Source organism: Pinus tabuliformis, chromosome 2_1, assembly GCF_031772625.1.
Source record: "Pinus tabuliformis cultivar Carrire ecotype Pingquan chromosome 2_1, CPIR1, whole genome shotgun sequence".
In the NCBI taxonomy this organism is placed as follows: domain Eukaryota; kingdom Viridiplantae; phylum Streptophyta; class Pinopsida; order Pinales; family Pinaceae; genus Pinus; species Pinus tabuliformis.
The window spans coordinates 571,676,243-571,689,118 of record NC_142299.1 but is presented as its reverse complement, the minus strand read 5'-3'; the positions used below and the strand labels follow the sequence as shown (position 1 = coordinate 571,689,118).

The 12,876-nt window shown below is 37.5% G+C and overlaps 1 protein-coding gene across 1 annotated transcript; it reads left to right on the top strand.

Moving 5' to 3' along the window:
• The first annotated feature begins 914 nt into the window (after nucleotides 1-914).
• On the top strand, nucleotides 915-2,534 carry LOC149201733 (amino acid transporter AVT6A-like). The gene is made up of 4 exons (XM_089401345.1): nucleotides 915-1,101; nucleotides 1,415-1,618; nucleotides 1,734-2,199; nucleotides 2,287-2,534. Exons 1-4 carry the CDS (start codon nucleotides 915-917, stop codon nucleotides 2,423-2,425), a joined length of 996 nt encoding a protein of 331 aa, XP_089257471.1. The 3' UTR covers nucleotides 2,426-2,534.
• Nucleotides 2,535-12,876: the final 10,342 nt, after the last annotated feature.

The following is a 12,876-nucleotide window of genomic DNA, read 5'->3' as shown; positions in this document are numbered from 1 at the left end:
GAGTCATATTTCAGTCCTTGTGAGTTGAAGAAGTCTTTTTATTTGATTACAAAATCATGTACTCGGAACAAATTATTTATTTCTCCTCTGTTATTTGTTTCCTGCTTCTGATGGCTTTTGAAAAAATCTCACTCCCTTTGTTGTTAGAACAACCGATCATAATCAGTATTTTCTATTTGAGGAGACCAATTTATTGGAAGATTATGGAAAGGGATGCAACATAAGGTGAATTACCAGTTTATCACTGCCTTTATTCAGTGATATTTCCAAGTTGAATCTTGGTAAATATGTGATAGTCCCTTTCTTTAGTCACTGAATCCAATATTTGAACTTGAGTGTGTTTCTGTTCATCTGACTTTAGATCATAATTTTATCGTGTTTAATATGTTGGAGATCGAGGGAGACCCTCGTACCTTGTGAAGAGTTTAACTATTTGCAATCATTGATTTAGAAGCAGTCCGTTGATATTTTTTTTACAGGCTTTTGTTAGAAAGGAATCAAGATAAGATGAATTGAAAAGTAATTCAATCTAAACATTGTAGGTTATGCATTTTAGGTCGCAGGCTGAATTAGCCCAGTTTTGAGGGTAATATCCAAGGATAAATAGTATATCGTGTGGGAATATTTAAGCATGTATGTTACAACTAGAGTATTTTAAAAGTACTACTTGAATTGAAACTTCAACCCAATTTTTGCATTGTGAGCAATTTAGAAAGCTGAAACACTAACAACTTGTTTATGTTTAACAAAGTTGAAGTGTTCTATGAAGCATACATGACTTGACATGCTTTATTAGTGTCTCTTTTTCTTAGATTCCTTTCATTTTTGTTTGAATGGTCAATTATTTGGTGCCACTTTTATATTACTTTGGGCATGATTCCTATCTTATATATGGCTTTGAATTAGAAATCTCTATGTCTGATGGAGGTGTTTTCTTGATTTGGGCAGGCGATGTGCTATCTGGAACATCATCAAATGGCGTGCATCATGTTGGTATACTTGAAGAATGGTTTGGATTTGATTGGTGGAATGGACGTGTTCCTATCCTAGTTCTCACCACAGTCCTTATTTTAGCTCCGTTGGTGTCTTTAAAGAGAGTGGGTAAGTCTGCTTTGCTCATCCTGATAAGCATTTTTTAGCACTAATTTTTAGATATATCATATTTCATTTGGGCCTTTTCAGGGATTTAAATGTCTAGAAACTATTGTAATTATCTGAGGGGATTCAACATATCTTGGGAATGTCACATACTGATGGCATCTGCTTAACGATTTGTCTGACTTTTCACGTTGCCCAGTTAGAAATGGCATATGGCATATACATTCAAGGATGTGGATCATGGGTTATTCCTTAGGAGTTGTGATGTTCAAATCTTGATGCCTATATTCATGTGTTCATTTCCATGAATTTGCAGATTCTTTGAAATTTACTTCTGCATTATCAATTGCACTTGCTGTTGTATTTGTTGTGATTACGGCTGGTATTGTGATTGTAAATTTGTTCAGTGGCACCGTTAACGCACCAAGATTATTACCAGATATTGTGGATTTTACTTCGTTCTTGAAGCTTTTCACTGTGGTACCAATTATTTTGATTGCTTACATCTGTCATTACAATGGTATGGATTATTTTCCTCCATCTCTGGTCCTGTAGTGTAGTATCTTAGAGTTCATTAGTTGAATTTGCATTTAAAATTATGTTATAATGAATTGTGATGTCTTTGCACCATGGAGTTCATTCCATATACAATGAACTTGAGGACCCTTCAGAAATGCAGCCCATTGTTTGCACATCATTGGCATTGTGCTTAATTGTATACATAAGTACAAGCCTTTTTGGCTTTCTTCTATTTGGAGACCAGACCATTGATGATGTCCTGGCCAATTTTGACACCAACTTGGGAGTTCCCTACAGTGTTGTGCTGAATGACATTTTTCGTGTGACCTATGTTGTACATCTGATGTTGGTCTTTCCTCTCATTTTTTTTGGCTTGAGACTTAATCTTGATGGGCTTGTCTTTCTAGTGAAAAAGCATCTTGTTTTGGATAATAAGAGGTTCATTTTGATCACTGCTAGGTTAATTGGAATCGTTTTCCTTGGGGCATCATTCATACCAAGTATCTGGGATGCATTTCAATTCACAGGGGCCACAATAGCAGTTTGTATTGGGTTCATCTTCCCAGCTTCCATTGCTCTCAGGTAGAAAAAAATTTGTTTTTCATTTCTGGTTTCGTCTTTCACCTTGCTTGTATGTAACTTCTAACCTCAATTATTTTTTAATTGCAGAGACACCCATGGAATCTCAACCAGGAAGGACATATTTATTGCATTGTTCATGATTTTTCTGGCAGTAGTTTCAAGTTCAATTGCTATAGTGAGTGACATTAATTCTTTGTTCAACAAAAAGGAGGAAGGCCCTCCATGATCTTGAGAATGATTTTTTATGAGGAGCAGGTGGTGCACATACATATAAAGATTATTTGGAACAGAACCAAGAAAAGAACGCTGATTTGGGAATTTGCTTGTAGAATTGTGAAGAGTGGATAAAATTTTTTAAAGCCTTGTATCATCCTGCCATGGTCGCTTGGCCTTCTAGTTAAAGATACCACTGTATTTGTAGTTGTAAACATTGAAAAGGAATATAGTTGATCTTGCATCAATGATTGAGCGATTCAACTAATCATCCATGAATAGTTGAGAGCCCGTCAAGCAGAATATTTAAGGTCTAGTTTCTGTCAATAATACTCAACCTCACATAAGTTTGAGGTGCACCAAAATGCATCCCACTGCGTGTGATGATTCCATTTCTCTTCAATAACTTCTCACAATATTCATCCTCCTTTCCTTCACATTTTAGCCCTGCAAAAGCTGCATTGATACAGACGGCCAGAGTAAGAGTAATTAGTCCATTTTGCCAAGTATTTTCATTTCAACCATTTAAAGTAGAGACATCAACTCAGTTCCACCATTCATTGATGTCTCTACTTCAACAGACAGATAGACCCATTTGAAATATACATACCTTACATGACATGCATAAGTACCAGTCAAACTCCAAGCCATTGAGTACACACATGCACACAAAAACAAGCATACACATACAGACCCAGAGAAATAGAGTACAAGGTCTGCCAACATTAAAGTTACAAGTGAGAAAGAAGAGGTAGCACAGCAAATTGCATATAATTGTAAAAGAATCAACATTACTTACCCAATCCAACTTCCTGCATGACCTATACTTTTAGATATCGTGAACGGCATAAGATCTTGATCTGCAGGAGCAGTGATAGAGGTGTAATGTGGCCAGTGACAGGTTAAATCATAGAGAAAAGTGGATGTTGGGTTCAAGCAAGCTAGTAATGGAAGAGAATAACAAAGCTAAAAAGTTGTGAGGTAAGAGACGAATGAATGTTAAAAAAATTAGAACTAATACAAAACTAACTAACCTGAAAGAAATTCAGTGAAATCTTAGTAGGAATGCCAAGATCCAAGGATTAGATCCGATGAAGTCTTTTTATTGAAACAAGGGTTCCAAATCAATTCAAAATTGAAATAGGGAGACTGAGGAGAGAGTGCCAATCTAGATCTAGGTGGGAAGGTATAGTCCAAAGGAAGCAAATCTGAACTTCATTTAAAAAAAAAAAAAAAACTAGTGAGTGATCCAATTAGCTTAGAAATAAATAAAATTTAATGAAGAAACAAGTCTAAATCAATACCCTGAAAAAAGAATGATGTATTTCTAATCCTCTCAACAAACGAACCTAGTTGACAAATGCAACAACCTGGAAAGAAATTAAACCAAAAATAAATGATAATTAGAGAATACAATAACATTAAGGGAAAATGACTTACTTTGTTGCAGTGGCCAAACCTGGGTTTAAATTTTTTTATCTCAGGTAAGTAACAGAGATTATTTCTCCAAGAAACATTATGGTTTCATTGACAACAAAAAGAGGTTGGTGTAGAAATGTATTATTTACCAATAAATGAGAAACGTGTGCAGAGTCACATCATTGGTAACTTAACAACCAAGTCGATGCAATGAAACTATATTGAGATCCATGTTTTATATCCAGCACTCATATCACCTCATATTTGGTTTTTTTTCCACGAGTCAAAAGTTCCACTCTTTTTTATTGTTTATTTGAAAAGAGATAATCAGCCAAAACTCCAAAAATAAATTCCACAGCCAAAGTTCACCTCCAATAAACAGAACTCTGACTTCCGTCATAATTCAAACTAGATTTAAGGCCAAATTTACTCAAGAAAATAGGGCAGTTTGAATACCATTTATCCTGAGCTCAACACACTTTTCTTTGACTTATAACTACCCACTGAATCTATTTAAATATATAGAGGTGCCTTGTGTGTGGTAAGAAATATGAAGAAACATGACATTGGATTATCTAGAAACGATCTATAAGGCAATCTAGGAAGAAACATAACATCGGATTTGTCTAAAGAATATATGTTCGGTACTTATTTAAGACTGAAGATGTGGCTTGTCTGTGGGGAAATCTAATTAGATTCAAAGCATTGTGATCAGACTGGATCTTATTAGCCATCCATAGTTTTAAAGTTTGAAAGTCTGAATTGGTTAATATTTAGATATGCATCGCTTAATCTTTCAGACAAGCATATGACTATTCACAAGATTTAGAGAGATAAAATTCTGAGATTTATGAAAAGAAAACCCATGAAATCATTTGCCAAAGATGTTTCCCTTAATCAAGAACATGATATTGGAAGGCTTAAAGACAATATTAGAATACAATTTAGCAAATAAAAACATGACATTGATTATATCTAAAGAAGATCTATCCAACAATTTGGGAAGAAACATGAGATTGGATTTGTTTGGAAAAGATCTGTCCAACAATTCAAGCCCTAGGGGAAAAACAAGATAACTAAGATGTTTCAAGAAGATAAAACACCAATAGAGAAAGATTTCATCAGACATAAGTTCGAGTCAAGTAGAAAGGAGAGTAGATGTGGTGAACAACATCAATGAATGTGCCCCCACACAATGTAAAAGCCGAAGAATCAACCAAGAGGCAAGAAACGATACCAAGGTAAGTGAACATATTAATTATGCTACTTTGCTATTTGAAGTTAGAATGTAGACGCTATTTGAATAGAATTTATAGAGTTTTAATACCTTTTTATTTATACACTCTATAGTAGTCCTTTTCTTCTTAGCTATCTGAATTTTGTTATTTATATTTTTATAAGTTGAAGGTTGAGTTTAGGTTGGGCTAGTTTCATGTCAGGTTCAGCTTTATGTTGGATGGAAGAATAATCTATTCAATTGTGTGATGTTGTCATTAAAAGTATCTAATGTTTGATCGAGTTTGGATGTTCCATAGGAGAGTTTCAATCCTCAACCCTTCACCAAGAAATTTAAACCTAGAGCCTGATAAAGATTAAACCCTACAAACAAACAAAAATAATTTTCACATTTAAATATGTCCTGTGCATTAAATTCACATAAACATGGTGAAGTTTTCCTTCAATTTGTATATTTTTCAACATCACTTGATAGTCACGTAATGCTAGGGAAAATAGAAAACCATTAATCAGCATTAGAAAACCATTAATCAACATTTGTAAAAGTCAGTCTGCAACAAAAGAACAGGGTGGTTCCATGAAGATAATGAATGAGGGAACTAAACAATTGTCTAGACAAGTCAGTGCAGCTTGACAAAATGACTCTCCCTGACCTTGAATGTGGCAGAAGATTGTATATTTTTCAACATCACCTGATAATCACATGATGTTATGAAAAAGAGAATACCATTAATCAACATTTGTAAAAGTCAGAGCCTGCAATAAAAGAACAGGGTGATTCCACAAAAACAACGAATGAGGGAATTAAAAATTTGTCTAGACAATTGAATGTAGCTTGAAAAAATGACTTTCCTTATCCTTGATTGTGGAAGAAGACACCATAATCAAATTCACCATGAATTCAATGTCCTCTTCAAATACACTTAAAAATGCCTATTATCTGCTGAAATTGGTGATGTGGATGGATTAGAGTACATGCATCGCTTCAAAGTAACAATGTAGCAATCCTCATTTCATACTTCAGAAGATAACTGCTCTCTGTCATCTCTTTCAGTGTCCTGCCACAAGATTAATCTTATGAATAAACATCTCTATATAACATGAGAGGATTAATCCTCTAAAAAATAAACATCACTGTATAATACAAGATATCACATAGTAAACTATAAAGGGTTTGCTTTATCTACCTTCCTTAAACTGTCTTTGATTGAATCTACTGAACCTCCCCAAAGTTTAATCTGATCTTTAGCTTGTGAAGCCTACAATTTATGGGTAAAACCAGCAATATACTAAATTACGAAGCCCGGGAAGAATGCTAGTAAAGAGTAGATTTGGAATTACAGGTAAATACCTCTCTTTCCCAGTTAGTCCTATACGTGATAAACATAAGAATTAGAGTCTGCAGTACTATTCCTCCAATCATGCCACCCAAAAATACCTCTATACTCACTAGGGATGGGCATTGCCTGCGAGGTCGACATCAATCCCATAGAATCACAATACAACCCAAACAATTCTACATATAGAGGAAGCAGTTTGGGGATGGGATTCTTCAAAACATGAACAAGAAGGCCTAAATCCTAGCAGCTCGGCTAGAATACATTTCTCTTTGCCTCCTAAAGTCATAAATGAAGGTTTCCCAACACCCTTTAATGACATAATTCTCTCACATACACAAAATCTAGTATCAGAATGCAGTTTAGGATATCAACTGGAACATTTTGGCACTACGGAACATTCCCCAAAAAAATCTAATTTACTTGAATGAAAACAAGAGCAAAAAATCCAGTTTTCCCAAATGAGAACAAACATAAATGGCCAACAATGGCTTGAAAGGCTACTGAAAACAGGCAACTAATATAACACTGGTGAAGGCCAGAAGCTAATAAACTCCCACCAGGTTTTAGATAGAAAATGCCATTCCATTGCTTATGAATGTGTGCCAGCCCAAGCAATATCGATTGGGGTCACGTGCACAATAGACAACCTTAACATAATAGATACTCGGATTCTAAATAGCTGCTAATTAGCCAAAAGACATTCAAATTAAATGGTAATAATGGCTATAGATAATGTTAAATGCCGACGCGTTAACCATATCCTGATAAAAAGAAGTCATATCGAAAAACACCAACATAATTCCTTGAAGTAGGGGAGGTAAATACCTATGATTATCATATAAACAATAAGAATGTACATATTGTTAATAATCACACAGCTTAGCAACAACATCTTCCTAATTTTCCCAAAGGCATCTCCCATGACGCCACCATAGGAAGCCGCTGCCCTGGCTCTGCAAAACCTCAAGAGAATATCAATTGAAGCATCCGTCAAGAAGCAAACAAAGATAATGAGGAGACTGATGAGGATCAATCCCAAGACCTTCATAGTAGCAGGAAGAACCATTATCTCCGCTCCCACCACTGTAGTGGACAGATTGAACACCACACCAGAGAAGGAGGTGCCATTGAATCCTTCATGCACACCATCTTCGTCATCCTGGTGCTTCTCGGGCAGAAAGGGACTGGTTTCACTCACCAAAGGCTTCTGCTTCCGGGATCTCCTCTCCGGCGAGGCCACAATCGTCATTGTTTAGACAAAACCAGGGCCCAAAATATTCACGTGTAATTGAATTTTTGAGATGGAGAGGGAAAATGTCTAGACTAGTTAGAGGGAAGAATTTGAGATGTTCCAGCAATTTTTGCAAGAGGAATTTGTCAAATAGATGGCATGCAACTTCTATTGACAAATTCGATCCGCCACTGCTATTTATTTCCAATGCAGAGCTCGGGAGTGAGTTTTCCGCCTTGTTCTAGTGACCTGGTGCACTGCAGGGGAGTGTCAGGTTGAATTGGTCAGGAAGCAGCCCACCGATATTTCTGAATTCGAATTGAAAGGTGCATTAACTCCCCGGAGGCAAGACGGCGATGGAAATCAGAATTCTTGTCAGACGTCGACTTTAATGCAGAGGGTGGCAGAGCTGGGCGGAGCTAGCAGAGGGTGGCGGAGGGCAGAGGAATTGCCGGTGGAATACATAGGTCACACAGACTCTACACTGTGTGTTTTTAAGTGCCACCACCAAGCAACAGGAATGAAATTGATCAGACATAAAGAATAGGGCTCTCTTAAAATAAGAGACAACATAGATTACATGATTTCTTTGTCAAATGCAAAGCAAGGGACAATAGTAAGTTTCACAACATTGAGATCTTCAAGACAAAAATATGATGATAGCCTTTAAATTTTCAACTCTAAATTTTCAAAGAAGGTGTAACCTTTTGCATAACGATCAAGAAATGAAATACATGGGGATTTTACATAACCAAATGAAATCATTAAGATCAGGGAATGAAATACATGGAGTTCGGCAGCTTGAAGGCCCTGATCTCCTTGGTACTAGTGGTAATGCTTCTGAGGACAAGGGCAGTCCTTTGACAATAGCTCATATACAAAGGTTTTGAAGCTTCTATATCTTAAATGGCTAAACAAGATTTGTTAGACCTGTGGATTTTAATATATGAAACCATTTATACTTATGTTACCTGACTAATTGGCTCTCTTATGTAGCAATGTTCTTGGATCATATGCCCATTTCATAAGGAATGTCTACTAAGTGGTTCCAGTTAATGGGGCATTGATTTCAGTGTTCAATAAATTTTTATTCTTTATCAAAGTATTTTTTTGCTCTATTTTCTTTCGTCAATTTATGCCTTACGGCGTTTCCTTTGCAACATCTGGTGCAAATGCTAGTAATTATTACTATCATTATATTTAATCAAAAGAGGATTCCAGGGACCCTCTTATTTTCCTAATTGTCAAAAGCAAGGAGAAACTATTCAACATCTCATGGATTCCTACCACATGGCTAATAAATTATGGGAAAAACTCACTTTTAGATGTCAGCGACCTTGCAGAATCTTGGGGGACATCAAAGGTACCATCCGCAATTGGATCCCTGCGCCATATGAAAGAAAACTTTTAAATGCGCTATGGACAATTCTCCTAGGATTCCTCTTCTGGACAATTTGGAAGGAAAGAAAGAAAAGAATTTTCAAAAATCAAAGCACTACTTTGGAGATCATCTAGACCGATTTATGTCAGAACATTCAAGAAACCCTCGCTCTCCAACAATGGAGTGTTGAGGACTTTCCCACTCAAGCATAGGAACAAAGTATATGGGACAAGTGGCAATTGAAGCTCCCATAGGTTCAAATTGATCCCAACAAAGCCAACATAATCAACAAGCAGCCATCACATTGGAACCCCCCTCCAACAAATGTGATCAAACTAAATTTTGATGGGGCCTCAAAAGGAAACCCAGGCAATGCAAGACATGGTGGAATATTCAGATATCAAGAAGGTCAACCTCTGCTAATATACTTTGGTTCAATTGGATGGGATACGAATAACTCTGCAGAATTGGAAGGATTGTGGCAAGGTATGAACCTAGCACATCAACATAATTTTCATCCTATCATAATAGAAGGGGACTACCAAATTCTGATACACATGGTTACCCAAATACAACTGTGAACCACAGCTTCGAGAGTCGCTACCAACTGGAGACTAGCGGCTCGGCTCGAACTAATAGAGCAATGAATGAAAAATAGACGAGCCACCACTTTCATTCATGTCAAAAGAGAAAACAACAAGGTGGTCGATCTTTTGGCAAACATAGGAGTTGAACATGATCAGGTCCTACAATCGGGAACAATCAATATTTTACATGACCAAGCTCAATTACAAGCCTACACTGACCTGGTGCACAAGGAAGCACATCTCTTGGATGTGGGTGCCCAGCAAAGACAGTAAGGTGGCAGCGGAACGGGATGGCATGTGGCCATACCACATGGCCCTCTGTAACCCGGCACAACAGTCTAAAAATGGCATTAACACCAGCCATAAATGGCATTCAAGTGGGTGTCGTCTTCAACCTATCTACAACTACCCACTTCGGCTCCAGGTAAAGATGACCTCCGGTGATAATCACACCACCGTTCCTGACCATTATCCTCTGCCTCTGCAATGTCTCTACCCTCAGGCTGCTGCAGCACCTAGTTTTTGCACTACCACGGGGAGGCGCTGCAATCTCCTATGCTGCATTGATTTAGGCCCGAGAACTCATTTCACTCAAAGCTTGGTTTTCCATTTCACCTTTCACTCATCCTTTGCTGCTTGTCCCTACTCTGAGCCTCCCGCTAATTCTACTGAGCCCTCTCACGCTGAGAATTCCTCTGTTCTTCCTCAGCATAACCAATTTAATTCCCGAGAAACCTCCACCTCCCCACCTTCAAATCCTGAGACCATCACAGTCATGGTACGCACTCGACATCGCATGCGGAGCAGACGCGAGGGTAGTCGTGACGGAAGCATACGCCCTCCCTGCAATGCCCAGCCCTGAATCTGCTACTCCTTTCTCATCCCCATCCATCACTCGTTCCCATGGTCCCTTCTCCAGAAGATACCCTGATATGTGTAGTGGCAGAGGGCAGTCATAGGCCCATGGCATCTAAAGCGCAAACGCAGCTACCCAAACAGAGAATTCCCTCACCCCCCTCACCCCTCTCACCATACCACCCAATTTCACTTCCAGAGTTCGCTAATCTGGCCAGAAATCTTAGCCACGGTTAACATAACCTTCAGTGAGTATACTAGTTTGCAGGCTGAGTAGGATGCTCAGACCCACGACTGTAGACTGGGGAAGAGAAACAGAGGCGCAAAGCAGAAGGCAGCTAAGAGGAACAGGGACAATAGTGAACCAGGAAAGTAGCAGAAGGCTGGGAAAATTGATATTCTACATGGCAAGGAGCTGGCTGGAAGCGAGCATGCAGCTGAGGGCAGAGCGGGTGGCACGAAGGCTGCTGGTGGCACCCCGGACGACACATCAGGCATGCATGCAATGGAGGGCAGCTCAGCAGGCATTCAAACTACAAGTGGCATCCTGCGCGGCACGTCAGCAGAGGATGCATACGCGTGTCGCATTGCGGAAGAGCCCAACCCATATGACAACGAGGGGGTCCCTTGCATGGTTAGCGAGCTCAACCCATATGTCTAGTCACCAGGTGTTGCCTTGCAGTTCAACAGAGGTTTTACAAGCTTGATGTTTGAGGTTTTTACTCCTGTTTTTTCAGATTTTTTGGTATGTTTTAATTGATTTTGAACTAGAACCCCTGTGTGGGCTTTTTGCTGTAATCTTACTCACACTGGTTTCCCCTCGAAGGGCAGTTGAGTTTCTTTTTTTGATAATCATGACATAACGTTGTTACGCACCGTAGAGGCCGGAGCCTCGATGTATTATTATTTTGCTTATTTCAATAGAATAGCTTAACTCAAAAAAAAAAAAAATTACTATCATTATAATAATATTAATATTAATTATATGATATTATTATATCTAATTACATATAATTAACTATTACATAAAATGAATTATTAGCCTTAACAGTGTCATTACCTACTTAACCATGGATTAGGTAATTATACTTTTATTAGGTGATATAAAGTTTCCCATCACTACGCAGGTAAAGTGAATAACTTGAAGGAAGTTCCTCCTCCCATACCTACCTCTTCAAGGTTACGGCTAAAACTAGAATATTACTGTCTCGGTGATCTTTCTATTCTGTAAAAGGAGAGGCAGATATCTAGATTACATCATAAAATACGATATTAATATTCATTACTATACACTACATTTAGCATAGTTACTTGAAAACAAAACGCTAAATTACACAGTGCTCAATCTTAGTAAAGTTAAACCTTATCATTTTGTTGTTATACGATAATGGAAAAACCCATGGTGTGGAGGAGATGCTCCATAATCCAATGTCTTTCAAGAGAGGAGAGGTTTTGTAAGTTAGGTTTTGAGTCTACTTACACTTTTTATAAAATTTTAATTCATGTGAATTTAATTTTTACTAATCTTCATATTGGTCAATCAATCATAAATGGTAAAGTAAAAAATTTAATTGCATTTAATATGTTTTTAATTTAAATATGCTTTAGGAAGTTATTATTTGAAATTTTATTTATTAATTTAGAGGAGACACCAAGAATATGTTAGAATTTTTTATTTTCAATCATATTATTAACAATGGGATTACTCAACCCACTTCCAATAAGAAAAGGAAAAAGGTTAGTTTTCATTTTAGGTGTTTGGTTTTTTTAAAATAATGGTGTTGGATCACGTTACATTAGTGAAAAGCATTTGGTGACAATTGAATTAAGATAGATTTTGTCACTTATTATTGAATGTCACCTATTGATGTTGGGTTGACTCATCATATTTATTCAAAGAACCCACACCAATTAAAATAACTCATGAATGGTTTGGAAGGAGTAGATTTTAGCACCTCCTCACCATCAAAGAAAATAATATCTTAATCAATGAGAAGCAATTTTAAATTTTATTTCAGGGTAAAAAAACGATTACAATGTATCTTCTCCACCCATGTTCAGATCCCCACCAGTGACATGATGAGAATTATTGTAATGGCTTTGTGCCTGGTGAACTCTTAAGTGACTATACTTATGGGATTACTTGGTACCAATAGCCTCACTCTAGCCCTCGAGCTAAGAGGGAGGCTAATCTATAAAAACATGTCTAACAAGATTCTTAATCATAGATATTTCCCCTTTTCCCTTGATGGGGGTGAGAACTAGTGACAGGAGGGGTTTGATGGGGGGCTCATCACCCTCACCCACATAGCAAAGGGTTTAATGCAGTGTGCTAGGAATGCCTCTCTCAGCGTGGATCGGTCGATGTTTTTGGATATGTGGAGGGTTATATCATTGCAAGCATTTGGTTTTGAG